General features: G+C 37.3%; 1 protein-coding gene across 3 annotated transcripts; it reads right to left on the reverse strand.

Moving 5' to 3' along the window:
* Window positions 1-46: 46 nt before the first annotated feature.
* ZC3H7A (zinc finger CCCH-type containing 7A) lies at window positions 47-27,426 on the reverse strand. 3 transcript variants are annotated; one of them, XM_058849614.1, is made up of 23 exons: window positions 27,269-27,426; window positions 21,044-21,147; window positions 19,815-19,854; window positions 18,862-19,059; window positions 18,174-18,332; window positions 16,498-16,578; window positions 16,370-16,411; window positions 15,543-15,570; window positions 14,754-15,034; window positions 13,214-13,421; window positions 12,150-12,214; window positions 11,264-11,456; window positions 9,449-9,610; window positions 8,612-8,808; window positions 8,278-8,375; window positions 7,080-7,261; window positions 6,485-6,561; window positions 5,795-5,928; window positions 5,297-5,402; window positions 4,728-4,836; window positions 3,766-3,899; window positions 3,265-3,428; window positions 47-1,998 (listed from the first exon to the last, which is right to left on the reverse strand). In XM_058849614.1, exons 2-23 carry the CDS (start codon window positions 21,109-21,111, stop codon window positions 1,809-1,811), a joined length of 2,916 nt encoding a protein of 971 aa, XP_058705597.1. In that variant the 5' UTR covers window positions 21,112-21,147; window positions 27,269-27,426; the 3' UTR covers window positions 47-1,808. The 3 variants fall into 3 exon arrangements, 2 of the variants coding, with proteins under 2 accessions (XP_058705597.1, XP_058705596.1); XM_058849613.1 differs by lacking the exon at window positions 27,269-27,426 and adding an exon at window positions 26,256-26,277; XR_009278757.1 differs by lacking the exon at window positions 47-1,998 and having other exon boundaries at window positions 3,289-3,428; window positions 3,766-3,915; window positions 27,269-27,402.

Genomic DNA, 27,426 nt, shown 5'->3' on the forward strand with positions numbered 1-27,426 from the left:
CAGCCCCACCCCGCAGCCAGGAAAGATTTCACACCGGCCTTACAGAACAAGGATGTCATGTTTAGTTTTGTCTAGAATTACTTCCAATGATTTACAGAGCACTTACATTAAACAATGAAAGCATAAAATTGAGAAAACAATGCAGAAAGGCACACGATACAATCAGGTTTGTCACACAAATAACAGTGTCCATAGTATTCTGTCTCACGCTCACTTTATTACAAACAATGTAAAAAAATCAGCACTGCAGCAGGTGGCATTTCAAGCACCAAGCTAGTTTCGTATTCCAGCGTACTGCAGCCCAGCCTGGGAGGAGCAGTCACTTCGCAAGAGACCCAAGCCATGGCTGAAGCACACATAAGGTGTTGGTTTCAAATTTGCTGTGCTTTCGTGAAGTGAAAGGGGCACGGCCTCCATGTTGTGTAGGGGTATAATTGAACTTTGGTTCAATACTTTTTACATACACGATGTATGCCCAATGACTACATTCGAACTACTGAGGTCATTGTTAAAGCTCTTCTAATTATGTAAGGTCAGCCAGGAACAGACAACTACCTGGGGGGTGGGAGGGAAGAAGAAACCTAGTTTTTGTTATTTTCAACGAATGGCTGAAAGAAACTTAGTTGGAGAAAAAAAGGAAATAAGCAAACATAAAGAAAGCTGAATCTGCAGAGAAGCCAAAACACAACACAAGTGACTGGAAAGCCCAAAGGCTCAGCAGTCAGGACTCAGCTCAGCCTACAAATTGTTTTCCATTTCCTGTGCTCTTCAGCAAAGGCAATGGGAAGCACCATCCACCATGCAGCTGAGGCAGTGGTTCCAGTCCATGTCCAAGGCTGAGAACGTGTCCAGCACTACGTAGCTCCAAACTGCTTGTCTATATCACAACTTACTGGCCATTTCTGTTACTTCAGTGAAGCCATGAGCTAATGACAATACAGAAAACTGCAAACGAGCTGCTAGCGACACAAATACCAACTCAGTAAATGTTTAGCTACAGGTGCTCAAGCTTTTGCTAACTGGCAAATCATTGTTTTTACAAAATCTCAATCCTGAGAGGCTACATGCAGAAAACAGCTTTGTGTAAAGTTCTCTTTATTACAGGCAACATTAGTCCATACAATAATACACAATACTGACATACAAGTGTAATCTTTCAAAATCATCATTTAAACAGCAAAGACCAAGAAACAGAATTTTAACTACTTCATTTTCAAAAATTAATACTTTTTTCCTCCCAAGATCCTTTTTCAGTAAATTATATTGAAACATACAAATAGAGAAAAAATACCCATTCAACATATATTGTAGTTAAATGGTTATTTTGTTTAAAATCTTTAATAAGAAAATCCTTTTTAGCAACCTACATATAGATAAGTAGCAAACTTTGTTTTAAACAAATCCTCTCCATTAAAAGATCTGAAGAATTTTCATCCATCATTTTCTTAGCCCACCACTCTCTTTTGCAATACCTTGATACCTTTAAAGTTATTCAACTGAAGGTCTGAGACTAGGGGGCTTCCTAGATATTATAACCACTCTTGCCCCCTTCTATTTCCTAACTTTCTGTCCAACAGGAGGTGAGTAAGCACATAATACTTCAGATTTTTTTAATCACCACTCTGTTTCATGAGAGCATAGACAGGTCTGCTCAATCCCCCTAAATCTACCATACTTTGCTGTTCAGGAGGAACAATGTATGCCAATAAAAGCAGAAAACCTGCAGCTTTTCTGTCACATGCTTTTGATTATTGTCAAATTTTCTGGTTTATGCTTCCAGCTGATAACATGTATGTGTCATCTCAGTATTAGTTTAAATCTTTAAACAAAAAACTATATTTTCCAAAGTCATTATCACTGGGAGCAATCAAGTGGTCTTTTCTTGCTTTGCTGAGTTTCATTCTTAAAACTTGTCTTCGTTCTTCCCACTCACGGAGTTCAGCATTTCCATGGGCAAATTTACAGTTGTTTCCTTCAGTGCAAGTACCAGCCATATATCTGTTAAGACAGATTTTGAACAGTGTTTTCATAGAATTAACCATGATCACTACTATGTCTGTATTTTCTCCAGGTCATGTTTTTCAAATACACTACATAGTAAGGACCAAAAAAAATTGGAAGAGTATATACTTTTAAAAGTTAAATGACACTAACCCTGCTTAGCATTTGGTTGTATTTTAGTTTCCCAGTTGTCAAATATTTACAGAGGACAAAAGATGGCTCTTTTTTTCCTATTCTTCATGCTCCTACTTAGACTGAGACACTTAATGCTTGAAAACATCAAGTTCATCATGTTAATGAATACCTTATCATTTAACTCACTAAGCTAAGGAACTAACTAATTACCCCTGTTAACTAAATTTGAGGTTAGAATACTCAGAACACCTCAACATGCCAGTTTGTATTCACTTTATGCTGCATGTCCAAGGTCTGTTCTGTTCAAAACATTTAGAATACTAAATACTACTTAAAAATTTAGTAAAGGGACACGTAAGTTTCAATGCAAAGACTGCAAATGAAAAATAATTTGTTTTCTCTGCGATGCAGTTTCTCAATATCTCCAAGACACTCAACATCTTCAACTGAAAACGGAGAAAGAAAGGCATCTGTACCAGCAAACTGAACCTTAAACTCCAGACTGCTCAGTTCCAAAGTTTTTAGCCTTCCAAAAAGATTCCAACAGTGGAAGGAATTTTTAACAGATTTACCAAAAAAAAAAAAAAAAAAAAAAAATTAATGAGGTCAGGTAAAACAGGCTGCACTTAAGAATTAAAGGGAATAGCAAGACGTACAACCGGTTCTGGGGAAAACCAACAGATCTTGGAAGTTCTCCTCCACATGTTCATAAATAATTTTTAGTTACAAATACTCAATTTTAACAGATTTGGTTTAATGCTAACATTTCTACTTGCCTTAAAGCTCCAGTATCACTGTCCAGCTAGGTACTGTTCTTGGGCTCTAATTAATATGCAGATGCCTAAGTAAACTTGTAATAATACCAACAATATTCACTACACACAGTTGCAATGAACTTGCTACTAGTCATTAACATCACACAGGCAGTTAATTTGGTTCCAAAATTAGCCACCTTGTCACTCCCTGAGTTCTAACATGTTAAAATACCGTTAATTACTTAATTCCTTGTTGAAAGATGCATGCAAATCAAGAAATACTAGAAACTTCTTCAGAACTAGTAACTGTCTTAATTATTTAAACTATGAACTGTCATTTTTCAGCATTTTTGCCATCTTAAAAAAGACATACCTATCACAAATGCTAAAATATCCGGTTGGAAAGCGATACTGCCAGCAGTTCTGATCATCCTCAGTGTGGAAAACCTTTTCCTTATGCTTTTCAGAAGAAATGTGACCCTGCCATTGCTTCTCACTATTACAGTTCTTCCCACACATCCAACAATGGAAATCCACCTGTTTTACAAGGAATTTGAAAATAAAACATTGCAAATTCAATGCTTTAAGGACAGAACTTCTCCTAATAGATTTTGAATGTTTTCTTTATGTTGGCCTGTAGGATATTGTTCACCTAAACAGACAAAATTATTTTAACAATCACCTAAAGTTTATGATCTCCACTGGCTTTAGAAGAACTGATGTACAGTATCAGTTACATTTAGTGTAGCTAGCTATGGTCTAAGGAAGCACCAAGAAAATAAGAGAAACAACCTAAAATTACTGACTGGGAAAAAAAAAAAGCCCAACAAATCCCCACATGCTCAGATTTAGGATTATACCTATGATTACTTACTGTAACTTCAGCATAGTCAGTTGGCATGTGAATTTGCTTCCCATTTTCTTTGTTTGCCTGAGCAGCTGTATCATCTCCTTTTTCTGGTTTTTGAGTTTTTAGCCATATGTCATACAACTGCTCCAAGTCTTGAACTAATGAGAGCAGAAGCTAAAATAAGTAATTAGCAATTAAGACAAGAGTTTGAGAACACTAGATAAACGACTGAGTTTGTGAGCATAATTCAGTCCCCACCAATTCTAAGAAGAAAAAGAGGAGGAAACAAATGTAGACAAGTTACACAGTTCAGAGATTAAGAGCCAAGGGGAAGAGGCATCTCTGGCTACTTACCAAGAGCCCTCTGTGCCTCTTTGAGGGGGCAGCAAGAGGTGACAGGTTTCTGAACAGGCACCCAAAGGACAGATAGCAACTGTGTTGCTGCATACCAGTACCTGAATTTCAAAGAACTGATCTCATGTGTGCTACAGCTTTTGGTAAATTTAGTTTGCTTTCTTGCAGGCAATGATCTGATCATTTATGCCATTTATTACTTCTGACTTTTGATGCTTTCTCCCCAGGAACACTGATGGGATAGTAAAGTCAGCAACAGAAAAGTGAATGGTGATTCCCAGTAAATACACTGGGGGGGATTGTTCTGCAAATAGTTTCCCCCATATGTAATTCCATGAATCCATGTGTGTGCACGTGGCAATATACAGTACAAACACCAACTAATGTTTCTGCAAGGATCAATATTTCTAAGACACCTAAAAAAACAATACAAACTATTGTTTAAAAACCCATCAAGCAGCAAATACACAATACAGCTATTTTTATTTAATACTATTTTTGAATGCCTGGTCTGTGTTTATTTAAAGGGCATCTGCAAAACTTACTACAATTAAATTAAAGTAATAGATGTACAAGAATGAAGAACAGAACAGTTAGATTTAACAATATGTTAGATTTACTCTTCGACTTACTGCTGTTCTCCTTCATATAGGTCCACATCTCTCTCTCTTCAGGACTGTGAGCAAATGAGCAGTTTCCATCATACTGACATTTCTTGCCTGAAGCAATATGATTGCACAACTGGAACACAAATTAAAAAAAAATTCTTAAGAATATAAAGCAGAATGGATGCTAATAGAATTTTTTTTTTTTTTTTTAGTCTTGGATAGTGTTTCCCCTCCCAGTCAGACATTTATATAATGTGAAAAATAAAAATGTTTATGTTACAAAAAACCTCATTTATTATAGTTAGAAAAAGACAACTGCTGGAAGCAAGTACTATGAGTGCTTTTTGCCTCCTACCACACTACCAGACCACAGATACGTATAAATTATTTCAGAAATATTTACTTCTACTGACAAGTAGTAACATGAGATCAGTGTTTTTCCAAGGCTGAACGTTGTAGAAACACTACGAACATTTTCCTACCAACTCCTATGGGAATTTCTGCAGAACTGATGAAACCAGCCCAGTTACCAGTATTTTCCAGTGAATATTACCTACTTTCTTAACCAAAATGTTAATTTTAGGTTAACATACATCAAACTGCAGAGGCACTTGTTTCTTTGCAGGAAGAGGACGAATGGTCATCCACTTCTTACGTTCATTAGACATTACCAGCACCACACGGCGATCTTTGCTCCATCTGGAAACCACAAGCATTCAATGAAAGAAATTACTATTCAAAAAAAATTACAATTTCTGCACAGAAGCAGAACCAAGAAAGCTCAGAAAATTTATTTTTAAAGCTTCTACCATATATTTAAGGTTTAATAAAATTGTATTAAAATTTGACCAAAATTCTTAATACAAAAAAATCCTCCAAAACCTAAACACAATCACTTTGGTAGCCATCAAAGTGTTTCTCAGTACCAATTATTAGCATACTACAAAGAGGTAACTCCGTCCTATTTCAGTATGTTTGGGGTTTTTTTTCAATTCCTTTTATGACTCTTTCCTAAGAAGCAACAGTTTATTCAGAAGAGGTTTTAAATGGCTGACCAAACAGTAAAACTTTCACTGTTTGATCTTACTTACGGGTGCCTTGCCTTTGCACTACAGTATTTCTTGTTTCTGTCTGGCTCACTAACTTGACCATTTCTCCAGCACTGTCCACAAACAAACTTCATCTTCAAATTAAGTGATCCATATTTCATTTGGTTCCCTAGAATCTTAAGCCAAAAAAAATAAGAACAACAATAAAAGCTGTTTTTTTATCTGCAAAGAAATCCATACATAATTATTAATTCCCCCTATGGCAGAGATTCCAGCAAATGTTGGAAAGCACATATTACACTGCATGCCTTGTACTAGCTAAACCTGCCATTTCAAACTAGACATTTCTTAACAAATGCATTTTTTTATTGACCTTATTTCTGATTTAGGTGTATGCACCCTGAAGTTGTGATAATATATACAAACTAAACACATAAAAACGCTACATATTGAAAAGATAATTAATTGCCCTAGAGCAGCTTACTTTGAACTGATATTTACATTTTATGTCCCACCTGGGACAGAGCAAGCAAAGCAAAAAAGGAGTTGCACAGCAGCAGAACAGGCATTTCAGTCTAAGTGAGCACGCTGAAGAAAGCCCTACACTGAAAGAGATTATTTAGAGGTCATTAAAAAAGTAATTTCTAAAATAAGCTATATTACATACGCACATGAAGAAGATATTTTCACCACAGCCACTGCAGAATTAGTTGAATGGAAAAATGAAAATACCTGTGATCCATGTGCACTAGCTTCCATGTTCTGCCAGTACTTCTTTGATTCTTGAACTATAGTATCATGTGAAATACCTGTAAAGGAAGGGAAACAGTCTGAGTATTTATGACTGCTGCAGCCTTACAGACATGCTCAAACTGGAATGCTACTGAAGCCCCAAAGCTTTTATCCATTTTTCTTTTTGTATGTTGTGTAAGTATTCACTCATGTGGGATATACATTTACATCATGGTTATGATGTTATGTCCATACACACACACTTAAGAACATCGTGAGGGCATCCAAAACAGAAATATTGTCTTTATCATCCCAATGGAAAGCATACAAGGATTTTAAATTGCAGATTGCTCACATAAATTAAGGTGCATCTTTCAGTGTTTAAACATAATGTACTAGATCTCTAATGCCAAAGTAATTATAAAATCTACACTGTATGTACTATGGGAGAACTCTTCAAAATGCAAGCTGAGAGACACCAGGTTGCTCCTGCCTGCTTCCTGCACTGATCCCAAGCTGCTAATTTCAGAGGGAGTCAAGAAAGGAAGGAATGGCAATACAGTGAAGAGTAAAGTAAGTATTTTGCTAAACATACCTGATTCCTTTTGCATTATCCAGACTTTAAGCTCTACCAGACTGTGAGCATAAAAGCATTTATCCTCTCGTAAGCAGCCATAATGCACCTCATGTCTGCACAGGTCAAGCTGACACCGAACTTGGAAAGGGCGGATTTTGGAATATTTCACCATAGTCTCTCGCAAAATGTGGACAAGGCACCTGTTTTGAAAACAGTCCATTTTAGACATTCTTTAAAATAACCATCCTTCCCCACAGCTTGTTCAAATATCCTCTGAACACTTTTTACTTGAAATCAGAAAGTCAGGAAAGTTCCCAGAAGGAGGTCACGTCTACGCATCATTTCTAGGCTGAGTAAACACACTAAACAGCACTAAACAGTACTCTTGGGAATCCAGAGTCCCTCTTCTGCAAAGCATTACTGAATTCAATCCAGCTGGATCCCTGGTTTCCAAGAAGGAAAGCAGATCATGTCCACTTTCAAGAATATATCCTGATCTAATTACTAGCCCACATACTTATTCCTTTATAGAGCACCATTTAAGGCAGAGGTGATGCAGAACAGTAACAGCCTAGCTCTTCTAGCAGCAGTGCTTCCTCAATACAGGGAATTGGAATACAAACAAAGCAATTCCAATGCTCCCACTTACTTTTACATCATACAAATACCAAAATCTCTTCATTCTCCAAAACCTATTTTATACTATTACAACAATAAAAACTGTTTTAACTTTCTAAGAATATTTAAAGACACTCCTCACACTATTTTTTTTTTATCAACTGAGTTTAAAATAAAGATTATGGTATATTTTATACACTGTAATTAAGGTAACCTTGAGTTAAAACACAACAAAATAGGAAAAACATATCAAAGAAAGAACAACTTACAAGTTCCTGTTTTAATTTAACATTACACATCTATTTACAGCAATACAGCTCACCAGCTAGATAATATATTAACAACCTGACAGCAAATCCCATAAGATTCAAAGATGGGGGTAGACACCACTACTTTTAAATGATTGATAAAGAAATAGCTCGCTTTAATTTAGTTACATTTGTCAAACCTTGCTCTTTAAGTCTGTCTTGCCTATACTGCCAAAGCATAACAGTCAGCAAGGAAGAGAAGTTGACCAACAGGTAAAAAATGAAAGACAGTATTAAAAACTGCCTTTGCTTTTAAATTGCAACTTATAGAGATGGTATTTCAAACATACTTGTTATCTTCAAAGTCATGCATAGCAGGGTGAGAACAAGAAGATGAGTTATCCTTGTTCCTTTTGCTTATTATTCTGGGCTTGTGATCAAAACATTTCTGGAATATAAAAACAAGAAATTTTACAGTATGTATTTTAGACAATTAAAAATATACATTACCTTAAAGATTTTAACAGATACTTCATTTGGTCTCTGCTCTACAGGCAGCCAGATAATTATTGAAAATCTGCTTCAAAAGTTACGGAATAGCCATGCATGAAGCAAAGGATTTCTTTCCATGTAGTTTAATTATCTATTACTATTTTTATTGTGTTAGGAGAAATAAAGCAGCACCTCACAAAGAAACATAAATAATCCATGGTATTCTTGAAGAAGTTGGGACACAGTCAAGTTGATCTTTCCAGGTCCTCCAAAAAGTGCTTCTCGACTGAAGGCTCCTTTGCGCTCCAGCGTCCACACATCGATCTCCTCTTGGCAATAGGCAAAGGTGCAGTGGCCTGGGTACCTGCATTCCTCCTCAGCAGCCACATCTCAAAGGACAGCATCGAACAGGACATTGCTTTTACACAACTTTTTTTGGAAATTCATCTTAAAACTTCCACTATATCTGCTTCAAATTCTTTTAATAAAAAAGTTACAGAGATCTGTTGTAAATTTGTCATTTAAATCTAAGAAAAGCAAAACCTTATGCTGAATGACTTGGTGAAAATGTAAAACTCCTCAAAACAGCTACTGCACACCTCCATCAACTATCCTATACTCATCTAGGGCAACGATGCTGAGAACCCAGTACACCTTTTGGTCAAATAAAGCTGCTCCTTAATCCACAAGCCATCTTGCTTACATCTTAAGTAGATGTTCATATTGCAAAATGCATCTAACAAAAATGCTTCTTTACTGCTGTTTTTAACAGTAATCATCCAACATTCAAAAACAAAATTACCCCTGATGGAGAACAGTACAGAAGTACACTGTCTGTTCTCTAAATAATCGTATTAATGGTCAAAATATAGCTCTTCTTACATCCTTTGAAATGATAAACAACACAGAACTTCTCTCTCCACCTCCCATCAGCATAAATAAAAATTCCTTCTATACTTCACTATGGAAAAGCTAAAATGTATTATCTTTGACGGTAGGCATTACCATTTCACTCTCTGTAACACCTACCTTTACATATATGATATGGTCCCACATACTGCGTCTTTGTTGGTCTTGGACGTATTTTTTTCCATGATTTATCTTCAGAGTTTTTTATTCTGCCGATTAAAATATCCTTCTTACATTTATGTTCTAAATTGGGATGGTAAGCGTAATCCAATAATTTAGGACCTGAAACAATCACAGAAAATTGCTTGTATTTGCATAAATTGCATTGAACATGAACATGTCCATACACAGTCTGGCATAGAAGCCCAAAAGCCAAGTATACAAACACACTGTATAGAACTCCTACTTGCACCAGCAGCTCTGAAGAACCAAAAGTCATTAACCACCATGTTGAGCAAAAGAGAAAAAAATAACCCCAAATACTTACAAAAGGCAGCCTCAGCAAGGAAAAAAAAACTCACAAGTTATTTTGTATTTGGGGAGGGATGCTGTGTTACAACCTTAAGGTTGCTTTGGATCAGCAAATTGCTGTGTTTTTTCAAATTCCAAAGTATCCATTCCAATAGCATTAATTTAAAACTTTAATTGCTTATCTATAGCAAGTCAATGCAGGTGAATTCAAGTGATCAGTAAATGGCTCTCTTAACCTTCAACATTTATTTTATTAGGAGAGGTACTATGTTCAGAGACAAAACGCACTCTGTAAGAAGATCACACGTACCAAAAAGATGAATACCAATCCCAGAACTTTGTGATTTTGGAAACAAAAATACACCTAGCTTCAAACTCTGTCTTTAGGATGGTACTAAACAAAGACATCAGGAAGAGCATCTGAAGATGAGCAATGCTCAGTGAATTTTGCTATTCATGAGACTGAAAAGCAAGGGCATGACCCAGTTTTCTCTGGACAAGAAGACGATGGAACAATGTCATTTCAAAAGGCAGTAAAAGCAGGAGATGCTTAAAGGTTTTGATAGAGATGGAAAGAAACAGAGGAAGTAGATGTATTGACACAAAAAGTGAAGCTGGGAACATGCCAAATACTCTCACCAATATGTTACAGCTCCAGCTTTAGCAGAACATGTTCTATGGTTTTTCAAACTTCATTTTCTGGATTTTTCTAGTAAAGATAATTATAAACTAGTATAGAAGTTCTTAAGGGTACAGTACCATCCCCTAAAGTCTTGATACAATTCTTTATTAGTATATCAATATACCTGTAACTTTAAACACAATGCTTATTTTTAAGATTAGTTTTAATAGAAGCTTTAGAAGCTTTTTTCTATTGCCTTTAGAATATGGCTCTGTTTAACAGCAACAGCCAAGGCTGAAAAGATTAGTTATATTAATGACCCATAATGGTTAAGCTCCTGTAAGTCAATACAGTGGAGTTAATTATTACTAAGGTTTGGAAGCTTCATTATGATTTAGAATTAGTTTGAAAGAACAATAAAACAGATGGGAGGTGAAGGTTACCAGGTACTTTGAACTGCAGTTCAATTCCCCATGGCCAATCAGAGAGAGTATTGCAAGTTTTATTTAGTCTTGAGCAAAGGTGTCATTCTTCACAGTTCCCTGGGGTTTGGGAGGAAAGCGGATACAGAATGTGAATGACCTTACACTCAGGGAAAGCGTGTGGTGATTTGTGCTGGGTTTAGAAATCAAGAATCTATTAGGACAAGAAATAAAGACAAGACGAAAGAAGATAAAATAGTGGTTTAAATATTTCACCTATCATATGATCGTGCTACATCTGCAAGGAACAAGTCAGGATTATATGGTTTAGAAGCCAACAGTGTTAAATTATGAACAAGAAGATTCATTTTAATTAAAAAAAAATAAAAATTAGCTCCATCAAGTCTAATAGGTCCTTACCTTTTTTAACAAAACATAACTGGCAGGCCTGTCTTAGCTCATGTGTGCCTTCCAGTGGGTTCCTTCCCGCCAGTGCTGGAGACACAGGTATATTAGCAGTTGTACTGCTAAAAACATTGGAAAAGTCATTTCTAGTTTGGCCTGCAATTCCCATGTAATTTTCGGACCCAAACAAACTACTAGGACCATTAATCTGTTGAAAGAAAACATATTATTACTTGATACATAGAATTTATTAATCTACAATTAAAATGTAACCTACTGAAATTTTTCTTCAAAGCCATAATATGAACTTCAAACCCACACCTGAGAAGGGACATGGAGATTTTACAAAGGCCACATACACAGCACAAACTAAGCATAAAACAAGAGCCAACCAGGTACAGGCAGAACAGCAGCCTTCGTCAAGCTAACTATTACTCCCTCCTGGCTCCTGAGGATGCAGTCCTTCATGCCACCCTTCCCCAGCAGCATGACTGAAAATGCACAGCATGACTGCAATACAGAGAGCAGACAGATCTCACCCACGGTGGCATCTGCTCTGTTCCTGTACTAGGACAGCTCTTCAGGATTCCTAGTGTTTAGTACTCAGATCATAAGGGATTTTAGATTGGTTATTTTACAATTCAACAATATTTTACAGCAAGTTCCTCAAAATGGAATGATGGTTGTGACATCAGCCAAAATTTGTACATACAAAACAACCCCCACATTTTTTTCTTTTGTTACAGTTCCTGTAAGTTCCCATACCCAGAACCCACTTTTAATGGTAGAAGTGCTATTTTTTTATAAAGAGAAACTTCAATAGTAAAAATTCAGATCTGTACAAAGCCTCCAAGGTGTTAACATTTGAACTGGTGTGAACAAAAACATGAAAGATACGTACAAACAATGGGGAATTATTGCTGTTAAGTGCTGGTGTTCCATCTCGAGAAGCTGAGCTTGAGATATCTAAAAGAATAAAAAGATACTTTAATTAATTGAGCTCCCCAGGATATCTCATACAAAAAAATAATTTTTCATTCCTGAGAAATATCAGAGGTTTGGGTTTTATGACAAACACTAAAGTTTTTTTTTGTTTGCTGCAATAAGTTTTTTGTGGTTTTTTTTTTTTTAGATTATGTAAAAGCCCCTTGTAAACATCTGGGCTGAAAAGTTATTAGGCAATCATCTTCAAAATATACACCTGGTTATCACCAGCAGGACTGGCAGATACTGAAGGCAGATTCACAGGCACATATTGAAGCAATATGAAAATACTGGTGCAGTATAAAAAGGGTAGCAACATAAACAATATCTGACTATGAAAAAATGAGAAGATGAAAGAGGGGTAAAAGGATTCTTCAATTTTTGGTTTTATTTAGTAAATCTGGCTTTGTTCCGCAGATGAATAGTCCTGTGACACTGGTAATTAATGACAAAACCCTGTTTTATCTTTTGTAGTTAGTTGTTTGTTTTTTTTGTATCTTGTTATTTCACATACCTTATTTCACTACATAATTATAGTCTGTGCAGTTTGAATTCAAGCATGTAATACTGGTACCTTTTCAGAGCACACAGTTACATTACCCTTTTAGAATTCTTGTTTATTGCCAAATCATGACAGATGGTTTAAGCTGCAAGAGCAAGTTTGTTCAAAAAAATAAAAAAGTTTGAGGGAATAGTGTTTCTTCTTTAAACTTATTCACCTGAAACAAATAAATTTACATGATACAGAAAAACTACACAGAGGGAGCTTGGAGCATGCTTATGCAAACCCCAAGGAAACAAAAGCTTTACTTATGAACTCTTGTATACAACCAAGACCCAAAAACTACTAGCACAGCTCAAATACTATATGTGAAATATAACTAATAGTTGTGAAAACTAATTTGTTAAACAAGAAAGCCACTTGGTTCATGCACAGTTCTCATCATCATAAAAGGTTAAATACTAAGACTCATTTCTTACCTCTTTTTGGGTCACTGATTGAAAAGGTGCTTAATGGTGAACAAAAGTTTTCCAGCGAAGAAGCCAAAGGCTGTGAAAAGATTTCTGAAAGAGAAGCTGAAGGAACAAATCCTGCAGTAACTGGCAGTGTCCCCAATAAAGAGGCAGAAAAAGGTACACTAGGAGCTACACTCCCTGCAGGAATAGGTCCTCTGGCTCCTGTAGTTTGCTGGGAAAAAAAAAAAAAATTAAAAAGAATGTTCAGACCAAACAAGAAAGGCATCAAGAACATCATCTGCAATAGTATTTCTTTTAGTCAAGTTTCTGCAAAGTTTTTATAAACCTACTGGAAAATGTCAATGACAGGTACACCACAGTCCTGCACAGAGCTGCAGTAACTAAACCCTAAACAATGCCCCAGGTGCAAGGCACTATCCACTGATCAAACACTTTAAAGGTTCAGTTACCAGACACCTTACTAAGTTAGTAAGAGATTTGGATTTTTTTAATCCATCAGATCATAGTTGAATTTCCAAATTATGTTAAAAACACAGACACCAGGGAAGATTAGGAAGAGTCAGAAATGAACAGTACTTGTTTCTAAATTAAGAGAACATAATTCAAACTGTAGTACAGCAAAGAGGTATGAGTTGGCTTTGAGGTAAATCCTCAGATCCAATCAAATGATAACATGTTCTGCAAAGGCCTGGTCACATTCCTTCCCCCCATTAAAAGTAACATATCCCTCTGTACACTTTTGTTAAGGACATACCAAGTGGGGAAGTTCCCCTCCCTTCTTCCTGCCATTCCAAGTTGCTCCCTCCTTGTCTGGATGTTGAGTGAGTAGGTCTGTACAGAGTCTGCCCCAATACTCCAAACGACTGGCAGGGCCAGAGCAGGGAGTCAGTAACCTTGGTAATAACTTCAGACATCTCTGCTCATCAATCAGAGCTCTCATTCTCACTAACTGCAGAACTCTGGAGGCTTCACTGTCTGCTCTAGGTCTGACATAATGGTGTAAGTAGGAACAACACTTCATAGAACTAAATTTCTTTAATATCTCTTCTGAAAATTCAAAAAGTCAGACTCATGATGGTCTATTTCTGTTCAGCTAGGCAGTGGATCTGGACAAAGCTCTGATTGCAGAGATACCAGTGGGCATCCCAGAAAGCCACAGCCCAAGTACTACTCTCCTAAAAAGCTTTTTGCTTATGTTTATCTATAGTTTCTACAGCTAGAGGGTGGGCATTCCAACACACTATTCATGTTCTAAGAGGGTTTATTTACACAAAAAAACACTCTAGCCCAGACTTCAAATATCCAATTCATTTTTCACAGCACTTCTTGTAAGAAGCATTGGTAGTAGCATAGCAGTATTTCTGAAGCAATAGCAGTCCTGCTATCTTTACAGCCACACTTTCAAGAATCTGCAAAAGAATCAACCTGACTATGCCCAAAGACAGCTCAATGTAACTAGGAAAGGAAACTTCACCACTAGCCTGATAAAAATATGAGCTCCCACTCATAGAGTGTTTCAAGGAAGAAGACAATGAAGTCTTACCATTACACTTTCATCTGGATCAGGCACAGAATCAAGTAACTCATCAAGTTCTTCTCCAATAATTATATCTCCATCTCCACAATCTAAACATGCTTCTGGCATGGAGAAAGAAACATTCCCTCCATTTGCCAACACTGTAGAAGGCAAAGGAACCTTTTCCATCTGAAGAGGCATAGCAGTAGCTAAAGGTGGCACAGGTACTGGTGACACTTTAGACACTTCAGAAACAAAGTTTGATGAAGAAGCAGTAGAAACCACCTCTTGTTTCTGGTCAGATAAATCTGAAATAGGTAAGATGAGAATGACTGGAACCTTTGTTCAAAGATGTGAAAAGTTCTTGCATGACTTTTACCCTGACAACAAGGAGTGTGAGGGAGTGAAGAAATGTGAAGAATGTTTAAGCAAAACCACATTAAATGTTTTCAGCTTCCATCAGCTTCTAATTTATGTGTATCTTCATCTCAATACTTATTTATTACTCAAGCTAAAACAGACGGAAAAAGTTACAGACTTGATACTTTACTAAATCTTTGGCATATTCTCCCCTTCCTATTTTTTCAAGATAAAGAGGACAGTATGGAGACAATCACTACAGGAGCAGTTACAATCATAACAAGTTGAGGAGACCAAAGGGAAATCTGCTCTGCCACTTAAATATTTAAACAGATCAGACTTTTACCCCAGTACTTTCAAATGAGCAGATGAATTTTCTTCCAAATTTTCCTAATGCAATGAGATATGTATGGCATATCTAGCTCTCTAGAATTAGTAATGTAACACAAGACTCACCTAACTCAATATCTTCTACAGAAGAATTCTGTAAATGAGAAAAAAATACCTTTCAGCCACAAGAGCCATTAAAAACTTTCAAATACATACTTACAGAAAAGAATGTAACCCCTCTCAAATTTAGGTTTTATAAAATATCAAATTTACAAAGTCTAATGTAATTTAAAGGTCAAATATTTTTAGATAAAGCATTCACTTGCAGACTTAAATCCACTCACAGTATCACCAAAAATTTGCAACCAACCAAAGTGACAATGATACTTCAGGGAACAAAAGAATATAAATGATATCTTAAATGAGCTGTTCCTACATTTCCTCATTCCTTTACAGCTAAATTGTCTACATTCCTGTGAAAGAAGTCTCTAAGATAAACTCCTCTTTACTACTGCTATTCAGACACGTTAAAAAGAGCAAGATAAATGCAAGTCCAGCTGCTAATGAAGATCAAATTTGGACAACTGCTTATAAGTAAAAGGGATTTTATCCCAGCACCCTTCATTTTGATAACTGTCAACTAAATAAAATAAAAAATAAACCCATTGATTTTGCTTTTGCTTCAGGACATGAAAAATAAATACATGCATTACACTGGATTTAATCTTTTAGCTCACATTTATTCAATAAAGATAACTTGAATAAAAATCTTACGTCCTAGTCTGCCATACATATACAGCAAAACTGAACATATCAGAACTCTAAATTCCCAAATAACAGCCTCTAATAGAAAATGTCAGTTGTACCACTGTTCCTTTATCATAATGAAATTATGAAACAATTATTCCCTGTAGTTTACAGTCAGCTTGCACTCGGAACATATAAAACCTTACCTGAGTTGATACATCACTAGAAACTGAATTTGAGGATGGTGGCTACAAAGAAAAGATACTTTCATTACATACAAATTTGATATCAAAATAGGGAAACCTTAACATAAAATGTTAAAATAAAATCTTACCTTTGCTCTAACATATGCTTTCCTTATTTTTAACCCTAGTTTTTGAGCTAGTTCTTGTGTTAGCTTAATCACACTTTCATCCTAAAAGACATAAATAATATTTCATCATTTACATGTACTGTCATCAAGCAAAGACATCTGTTTATATCTCAGTCTGTATTCCACAAGATCCCTATATGCAAGATGTCTCAAAATGCAGCTTTATTCTTTCACACAGAACTGTAACCTCTATCTGAAAATACAGCTACCCTCAAGCAAAACTATGCTGACAGAAAACGGACAGTATCCTCCTTCTCCTTTATTTAGATTTAAAATAATATAAAGGCTTTCCAAAACCAGAGAAACTCAGAGAAGTGTTTGTTGGGTTTGTTTGGGGTTTTTTTGTGGGTGGGCATTTTTTGTTTATTTATTTGAGCATGACATTTGTTCTTTAAGGGGATGGGAGTTTATTTTGTTATTTTGCTTTTACACAAATTGAGGGCCAATATTCCTGACTACCATATGAGTTACTATATAACACTGATGAATATTTAATGAGCACTGTATTTTGGGAGGCATTGCATCATACAACTAGAATTAAAAATGTCATCATATTTCCATCTGTCCGACAGCTATAACTACCCATTTAAATTATTTTAAGATTTAGTATTCAGATCACGTCCTACAGCTATAAACAGCTATTTATAAAACTTACATAAAGGCATAGTAACCTTAAGCAAAAACATTCAGATCTGGAGGTGCAAAGTGAGGATCCAAAGTCCAAAGTTACACATTCAGATGAACTGTTTATGTATTTGGAAACGCAACTGAAACCTCCTCTCTATCAAAAGGCAAACCTATGCCCAACACTTTGTCTAGTGTCTCACTGAACTTTTGATGCAGCAAGGTGAATATGCAGCAAGTCAGGAATTTATCCTGTGATCAGTGTATTTTCAGCAATGCATGTACAGATTCCATCCACATGTAAGTTCAAATCGGGAATGCCTTTCTGAAGTGAAATCTCTTAATCATCCTCACTCACAGCATTTTAATTTGCATTATGAAGGGTCACAGAGAACCAAATTGGGTTTGGCTGTAACTAAAGCTGAGCAGGAATGCACTTGATGCACCCCAGTTCTTAAAAAACCAAACAAATAAAAAAGTACAACCCAACCACACAAACAATCAAGGCAAGCAGATCCTCAGGAGCAGCATTTCAATCTACAGATCACCTCCTAAACCACACAGAGCCTGCTAACACACACACAGCCCAAGATTCGGGGTGCACAGCAAGTGATTCACAGCGAGGACAATGCACTGGAAGCAACGTTACTGAACACTTGGAAAGCTAAAATGCAGTTATCAAAAGAATAAATGTACATTATAATTATGGTGGGGTTCTCTTATGTCATAGAGAATTTTAAACAATTAATTCAGTGGTTCTAGTGCTTATTGCAAACATTCATGGCACTTGACCCCCGTTGCATTACTTCTGCTGAAAGTTAACACAACAAACTGAGCTTGGGGACTGTAACCTTTGCCCTCAGTCTTCATTTCCACATGAAAAAATAATGCTTAGAGGAATAATTTTTTTTCTTTTGCATTAAAAACCCCAAACCAGAAGAAACAACCTTGTCCTTAAAATAAATGTATGTTTCAAAACAGTAAAAATAATCACCAATATATAATTTACCCACCTGTGGCACAGCAAGAGAACATTTTGCTACAGCATCATATGCCTTCTTATAGCTTCCCAGTTCATTCAAAGCTTTTGCTTTGCGATAGAGAGCTCTGAAATTGTTTTCATTCAATCTTAATGCTATCTCACAGTCCTCTAGAACTTTTTCATGCAATCCCTAGGAGGAGAAAAAAGAAAAAAAGCCACTATTCAGAACTATTATGATGGAAAAAGTGAATTTGAATTGTTTTGGACAAAGGTATTGAAACACTGTCAAACATTCACCAAGGCCACTGCACAGTGAATTTGTAAGTTTTGCTAAGTCACCAAATTAGGCAACTAAAACCAAGCAGGGCCATCATTATGTAAAATCCAGTAACAGTCACAAAGAAAATTTAGCTCTTTCACAAGAGCCATCTTGTTCCACAGAGAAAGCAGCCAACTCAGTGCAGTCAGCAGTGTAAATGGATAAAAATACTGTTCCATCAAATTCCAAGCCTAGTATGACTCTTTTATGTTAATTCTAGTATTAGTAACTAAAATACCTCAATTATACATGTAAAAAGCTTTTAAAGAACGTGCCAAAGTGATGACTTGAAACATGTCAATCCTCAAACTATCATCAAGAGCTTTTCACTCACTAGACTTTATGTCTTCATACCCTGTTTGCATCCTGCTCTGGAGAAATCCTAGTTTAAACAGCTTACCATATTTGAAAAACACGCGATCCTGTTCACATGCAGCTTCTCTAAAACATCATCAGAAACATGGATTTCTTCTGAATTAGCATAATCAGCTATGTTTATAGCTTCTGTATAATGACTCAGTGATCCTCTCCAATCACCTTCTCGATATACGTCATTTCCTTCATGAAAAAGATTTCTAACAAGATCTCGTATAAATAACTGCAACAAAGAAAAGAAAAACTCATCAACAGCAGTTGCTTATCTTCCATCCTTCTAAGGAAAATTTCAAATAGAAAATTTATACTTGTAACTTCATGGAATCAGAGTGAAATGCAAAACTTTTGTCTACATTATTTTTCTTCTGACATTTTTCCAAGACAATCTCAAAGATGTACATACATGTTCCATATATTCTTTCAGCAAGCAGCAGTCATAGCAGCTGGCAAAGCAAGAGAACACAAAAGCTGCTTTTGTAAAAGGGGGTTTTTAGTCAAAATGTGAATGACTGCATTTTTATCTAGTATGTTCTCAATTCCAATGAAAACACCTACCACTGGAAAAAGAACTAAAATGGCAAAACTGAAAATACAAGCCAAAATTATGCAAAATCGTAACACATACAGAAACAAAATATGTTCTGAAGGTTTCTGTGACTTAAGTCCTTTTATCTTACTTCTGGTGTGCTACTCTGAACTTTACTCAGAAGAGCACATGGTTTTATTCCATTAATGCCCCACATTTATGCCCAACACCAGTACTGAAAGATCTCACCTCAACTGCTGTATGAGTAAATTCAGGACACCCAAATATCTGAATACCTGTATCATAATGTTAGAGTTCTCCAGTTCCAATATTGCAACTTTTTCAATTACCATTCATATTATGTCATCACCTAAATGATGACTAAAACCAAGATTAACTAAAATAATATAGGTCCATGTTAAAAACCCTTCTGGAAATTAACATTTCATTACCTCATATTGTTCTTGCGTCCCTGGATAGGGCAAAGTGGATCTAGAAAAAAAATTACAAGCTTCACTTATTATACATATTGCTGAAAAGACAATCACACTGAAGAATGCTGGTTCTTAATAAAAGCAGCCTTGCTTCTGCAACAGGCAAATATCTGAATTTTGCCCATAGCCTGCACTGAACAAGGAAAAGTAATGTAGATGAGTTCTGATTTAAAAAGTGAGCTTTCTGATTACTAATGGCTCACTTTATTTTGAAGTTACATGGTCAATCTGAGCTCTGCTGTTCAAAATGTATTAAGGTTTTAAATGCTTTGAGAGTTTTAGACGCCATTGTTCTTTGTTTAAAAGCAATTTCCTTCCTCTCCTCCCATGTGCAGAACCATGTTATAGATGAGAACTGCAATCTTCTATTAAGTACTGTAAAATAACAAATTATCTGTCAAAAACCCACATCAATTTTAATTAAGTCATACCAATGACACAACAGGAAATTTAAAAGTTCTTTTGTATGACATGCAACAGAGATTTTCTCTAGTACAGAAAAGAGGCCTTTACATTTTCAGGAAGAAAAGCAGGAATCCTTTCCTTTTGCATAGAGGGTAACTGAAATTCTGTTTTTAAATAGGTTTCAGATGGTCACAGTTTTTGGGAGGAAGGCTTTGTTTTTGGGTTTTTTTGTTGGTTGGTTGATTTTTGCTTGGTTTTGTTTTCTAAGAATGCTATGTATGAGCAGTGAGCTAGTATGAAATTTCAAAATTATTTTAAGATAGCCAGGATCTTAAAAAGAATTTGGCATTGACCCAAATGAAAACTAAATACTCAGATGATTTCTCAATAGCTTAAATTTTAGCTCCAGAGAGTTAAAACATTTAGGTAGTGGTGAGCAAACCCATCCCTTTCAGTAGCAACCTAGTTTTAGGTGTAGCTATTTTTAAGGTGGATTATCAGTCTAGCAACATTTTCTACCCACAAAAAAAAATAAAAAGAAAAGATTAAATGCTAATTTTTTTCAAAGGCAGGAAAGGAATAACCTCTCACCTTCCATTTGCTCTGTTTAGGAACAACGAGAAGTGCTGTCTTTTCTTTAAAGCTGCTCCCTGTTTAACATGTTAGTGCTAGCAAATATTCTGAGGAAAAACACAAAAGGCCTTTCCCAGTGACATCCATCTCATAGAAATATATATACACATGTGAATGAACATACAAGAATAAAAACCACAAAATCATACTCTATAAACTGGAGTCCTTTCTTAATGTCCTGCTGTCTAGTGCTTCTCTCTTCCGACACATTGGACATGTTATCCTGAACATCCACTTTTCGGATATGCCACTCCTCAAAAAGGAAGAGAGATAAAAGGCTGTTATAATATGTTTCAGTGTGCATTTGGCCCAGAAGGATCCACTCTCACATCAACACTAAGCCCATTGTACAAATTTGATTCTGCACCAAGCTTCAGAGTCACCGCACAAACTCCTGACACAGCTGAAGCACTCACAGTGACAGAGGGAGAAGCCCCAGGTCACAACCACCACCCCCTATCAGTGCCCATTTACACAGTATTTCTGCAGAGAACCTTTCTTCCAATTTCTAATTTATCTTTGGTTTCCACTCACTTCCTCCAGAGGATGCAGAATCCTGTCAGTGTAACTGCACCAAGCTACAAGTCCAGCTTTTCAGGGATTACTGCTAAACTGAGCTGAAGTTCCACACTGACCCCTTTACAGAGCTTTACACTTCTTTTATTTGCTTGTTGAAGTGGAAATAAACTCAAGATCCTGGTATATTTTATTAATTAAAACCAAACTGATGAGAAAGCTACCATGAAGTCTAGTTCTACAGCATCTCATCATCCCGAAGCACTGAGGTGAAATTAGAAGCAAACATTACTGCTTTATCAATATTTACCAGTTAGACAAGGTGAAAGCCTTGGACACTTTACCAGTAGCAAAGTCCCTACTTCACTTGAAGAACTGAATTACTTCAATATGTCATCAGCTCGACATTTCAATTTGTCTCAATCACTTTTTTTTAGTTTGTGTCTTTAATTGCCTGGATTTACAAATGCTCAAGTTAAGCTAAAATGATCTGCATAACCTTCAATATAAGGCTATTTGAAGTATGCTGTTACAACTGTACATGGTTATGCCCAATTGTGATGCAAGAATACAACTTATTTTTCCAAAAAAAGAACCAGTAGGACAAAGTTTTATTCTGAAAATACTCAAGTTCAGAAAAAGGCTTTTAGCTAGAGGAAATGTGTATGTTTTGTGAAGAAAATTACTTTTTGTAGGAATTTATAGTTAAAAAAATTGAACTACATGCAGTACATTTCTGTTAGTCTAGAAACTAAGTTTTAAAAAGCCAGTAATTTGTGCCAGATTGCCATTTCACATCAATGGCAAAAGAATGAAAACAAAGGAAAATGAAGAACAAACTAACCCCTAGCAAGCTCCACAAAATCCCAACTGAGGACAGAAACAGGCTGCAGAAGATACCCTACTTTCTCTGAATGATTTGGAATAAGGAAACAAATTGAAGAATTTTCAGTTCTAATAATGTTCACAAACCTTTTCAAAGCCCCTTAAACAAATGTATGAAGTTTAGACTAGTTCAAGTCATTATGAATTAGTCCTATTGTAACACATTCCTAAAATGAGTATAAAAATGAGTAATTTTCTTAAGGTCACTAAACAAATTATTGGAATCACTCCCAGGTCCCCATTTCACCTCACTTCCTACTGTGACCTCAGTCAGAGCAAGCTTTATAAAAACCACGAAAATAGAACTCAGTGTTTAGACAAATATCATGGACAGCTGGGATAGTTCACTAACAGGAATTTCTCAGCTACTGCTTGCTTGGGTAAACAGCCCTCAGTAATCTACTTTCCAGAGAGGAACTAACTGTTTTTCATGTCATTTTATGCATCAATTTTCTTCCATAAGTTATACATGTTAATACATACCATGCTTTTGCTATATGACAAAGGTAATAGTTTCTGTTTACTCACTCATGGATTAGGTTTTAGAATTCAAACAAAGTCTTGTAAGAAAAAGAAATGCTCACACTAACCAAAGAAAGTAGGAATATTAGCACATGTTTTCCCTCAGAAGTGAACTTTGAAAAACACATTTTAGTCCTGTGAATTAACAGCTGACAAAGTAATATCTTGCCACACAAGAGTCTTGCATATGCCACAATCTGGGCAAATATTAAAATCAGCTTTACTAATTTTAAGAAATCCCAGTATTCCACCCCAGCCTGCAAAGACACGAAAAAAGTGGAACACAGCAACACCTGCATTTATTTATCACCTCTAACATAACATTAAAGAATGATATATTGAACTTGAGGACTTGCAGATCCAGTTTCTCCACAATAAAGTTATGGAAATGTTACAAACTAGCATCACATATATAAGAATAGCTTAAAAATGATGAACATATCAGAGTGTTGAAATTTATTATTCAAAGCAGTTTTCTATTTTTTTCCAACTCATTTGCATTCACAAGATATTCAGGCAAAAATTAACTTTTCTTAGAATACTCTGACAATCAAATTGCTCCAATATTTGATGATTTTGCAGAAGATTTAAAACTGTTCCAGATAGCACCTTTAACAGTATCTCTTCCACCCAAATTCTTCTTATATCCTCTAAAGCAACCAGAAACACATTAACACTCAGTTAAAGACAAGGCAAATAACAATTATATCTTGGCTTTCAATGTCATCCACCCATTCACTTTCCAAGATGAAAGCCCTGCCTATGTAGCAACAGCCCTTCTCCATTTGCAGTGACAGAATTGAAAGAAAAATAAACTTATGTACATAGATACCTTTAAACAGACTGAATTTTGCTTTGCTGCTTGAAAAATTACAAGAAAAGCAAAGCCTGTACTGTTGTTTTACTCTTCATGCAATTCACTAAGAGAAACAACCGAAAATAAAGAAAAAATAGTACGGGAACTGAAGAAAAAAAAAAAAAAAGGCAGACTAATGTATCACTAACTCATATTATCATATTACAGGCAGAAATAATTGTTGCATTAAATGCAGGATTTCTACAACTGCTGCTATGAGACCAATATAAGCTCAATTTACTAAATGCAGTAAAGGGAAAAAAAAAAAGCTGCCTAGACATTTTAAAGAACAATTTATCCTGTTTTGTCTTCATCACAGGGTTTAACTCTTTAATCTTGTTTCCCAGAAGCAGAAGCCTGCTGACAGAAAGAACCCTGCCAGGAGCCAGTGACACCTTTTCTGACAGATGCTGGTCCACCCATACCAACAGGAGATACAAAGGATAACAGGTCTGTGCCAGTGCATGCAGGAACACCTCTACTTCTCTTTTATACAAAGCCACTTATGTCTCTTACTGGTTACTTGCCTTCCTTCCAGCACATGGCAAGACAGTTTTCTTCTTTTCTGTATTTTAGCACTTCTAAGGCATTCAAGACACATTTTAAATGACATTCCCATTATCTAGCATATACTGTGTGCCATATTCAGGCACAAGGGCTTTGAGTACAATTGCTAGACTATCTTTGCAAAGCAATTCTCTGGAACACAAGTGAATAAATTCATACAGAATGCAGAAATTGAGTTTTTCTGTAGAAAGAATATAGGCCTTGGCTATTGTAAAAAGGAAGGTCCCACTGTAGTAAAACTATAGAGAGTTGAGCCTTTCCATTTCTAACCTGCAGGACGAGACAGCAACCATCTACACAGTTTGCCATGCACACAAGATCCCCCAGTTGAAAATTCAGTCCCACAGGACAGGGAACTGGGAATCACTGATCCCTTCTCCTCTTGCACAGAGTTTTACACATTGCTTATTCAGAGACAACTGGAGAATGCTGTGAAAATGAAAAACATCATTTGGGGACCAGAACTACTCCTCCTGGGAATTAATGACCTTCAGCTGACCAAATAATTCTCTTATTGTTTGTTATAGATATTTATGGCTCTGTCTATTATAAATACCTTAAGTAAGTATTCTCTGCACCTTCAGGCCTAAATGCTGAAAACAACTGGAAGTCAGTAATCCTTGCTGTACTGCTGTCTCCACAGAACTAAAACTTACAAAGCAAGGATAGTGTACAGATGCTCAGATGTTCTCTTAAATTAAAGGAGCATATCCTCCTGCCATGTATCACCAAATTCACTGTTAACACATTTACTGGGTGACAGGAATCTCAAATTAGATCTCTGTACAGTACAAAGCCCATCGAAAATTTTATCATTACTGCAGTTGGTAGATCTCTATCAGCTTCAGTAGTTCAGCTGAATTACTGAATAAAATCATGCCAAGTGAAGAGACCCCTTCTGTATTCTAGCATCAGCCTTCTCCCCTTCAATTCTGGCAGAAAATAACCTATCATCTACACCACCATATGTCAAAACTTTGGTCAGAACCTGTGAAACCAGAAACCTGTGTATTAAACACCACAAACAGTTCACCAATGTTTCCATATAGTAAAACTGTACTCCAGAGAGAGAAGTTACACCCTAGGATAAAGGGAATGCTGCAAACAGAACAGCAGGAGTGAAGATATGACCAAGAAGCAGGCAATATAAATCCCTCTCACCTACTAGAAGCAAAAGCCTGTCTCTGCTGCTACCTCCTGCACCACTAACAACTGCAACAAGCACAATACATTCAGGCACTTGGATCCAAAAGCTACAAACATGTAATTCCCAGCCCAGGGGCACAGGAAAGCAGCACTCTGCCTCGACAGAGCCAAGTGAGAAGTGGCACACATGCAGCTACACTCAAATCGCTTCCTCAAGAGATGCTGCCAACACAAACATCTCCACTACCCTCACTCCAACCCAGCCGAGGATTCAACTGGTCATCGAGCATGTGCCATCAAAAAATAAGCCTTGTCAGAAAGCAGACTTGTCAAAGCCATTTTATTGCCCATCCCAACCATCTGACAGATTAAAAGCATAATTACAGATAATAAACTACAGTGCAAACTAAAGCATGCCTTACAGAGATTGTAAACTGCTCATCAGACTTGGACTAGCATCAAAACAAGGAAGGGAAAATAAAAATCTTAATACAAAATCTGTACAAAGTAAATGTGTTCCTCAGACAGCAAAAGCACAAAAGATTTTTATGTTCATGTTCACACATCATTGAGCTGTTATATGAGACATTTCAAACATGCAAGATGATGGGGGAGGAACAGGAACACATTACACAACACACATTTCAATAGCTCCGAGTTAACTCCTCTGCTTAATCTAGAAGTTCTGGCCACAATCACAGAATTCTGTTATGTCAGCTTAAAACACCACCTAGCACAGACATAATGCAGTTCCACGTTTTATTTCTAAAAATTCAACTTGACTGTAGTCAAAACTAAATATCTGAATAAAAGTAAACAGAACATATAGCAGTAATTTAAGACCTATCCGTTTCCCATTCTTTACTTACCGTCAGTATTTAGTTGCATCTCCTCCCACTTCTTCCCTATCCACAAAATAATAAGATAGTTTTCAAGATTTATTTTCTATTTTCACGGCTTTGTTATTTTTTTTTTAAATCCATGTAAGAAACAGGAGAGAACAAAGACACTTTGTGAAGTCGTTTCATTTCCCCAAGAAATTAAGAATCGGGGCTGGAAGACTTCGGTTTATGGTTCTCTCAGATATTTCAATGAAGAACAGATCCAAAAATCTAACTGAAGGAGGAGCATCTTGACAATAAATCCAGATTTATCAACAGGATTTAAACCAAGATAAACACTGATACTGGATTTTGGTGACTACAATCGACAATATTTGAGTCTCGTTGCTGGTTTTGGCTCTGGGGTTGGTTTGGGGTTTCCTTCTCACTTCCTGTAAGACAGTTCTGACTTTCCATAACAAAACACTTCCAGCACTGCCCGCCGGAGCTGCCCGGGCACACCGAAGGCACGGCGCACGGGCAGCTTCCCTGGGCTGGAGCAATGACCGCGCACCTGTTAGCGCGGAAAGCCCCAAAACCTCGTCCCGGGGGGACGCGGGCAGAGGACGGGCCGCGACCGGCCACTGTCAGCGCTCGCCGGGGTTTGTTCCAGTCACGGCGCAACAGGAGAGCTCTTAACCCGCCGGCTGTGCTGCCCGGGCGCGCCGCGCCCGCCGCCTTTGTTCGCGCCGAGCGGCTCCGGCAGTCGGGGAGAGCTCTCGGGGGGGCCCGGCCCGGCCGCGGCTCCGGCGGGACCGACAGCGGCCAGGGCCGGGAGGACACACGACCCTCCGCGGGAGGGGCTCGCCGACGCCGCGGCTCCACCTCGGCGGGGACCGGCGGCCCCGAGGCGTGGGAAGGGACGGGCGGGACCGGCTCCCCGCGCCCGGAGCGGGACGGAACGGCAACGGGGCCGGCCGCGTCTGGGCAGTCCTTCCTCGGGCGGAGGGTGCCACGGGGGCACCGGGATGCTGTGTGTCTGTCCCTCCCCCCGCCCGTACCTGCTGTGAGGCCGCGGGAGCGCAGCGGGAGGCGGGGCCGGCGGGACGGGCGCGACAGCGGCGACGGCGATAACGACACCGAGAGCGGCGGCAGCGCCTCCTCCGCGCCGCCCGCGAAGCGCCGCCGCCCCCGCGCGCCCCCTGCTGCCGGGAGGCCG

This window comes from Poecile atricapillus, chromosome 14 (genome assembly GCF_030490865.1).
Source record: "Poecile atricapillus isolate bPoeAtr1 chromosome 14, bPoeAtr1.hap1, whole genome shotgun sequence".
In the NCBI taxonomy this organism is placed as follows: Eukaryota; Metazoa; Chordata; class Aves; order Passeriformes; family Paridae; genus Poecile; species Poecile atricapillus.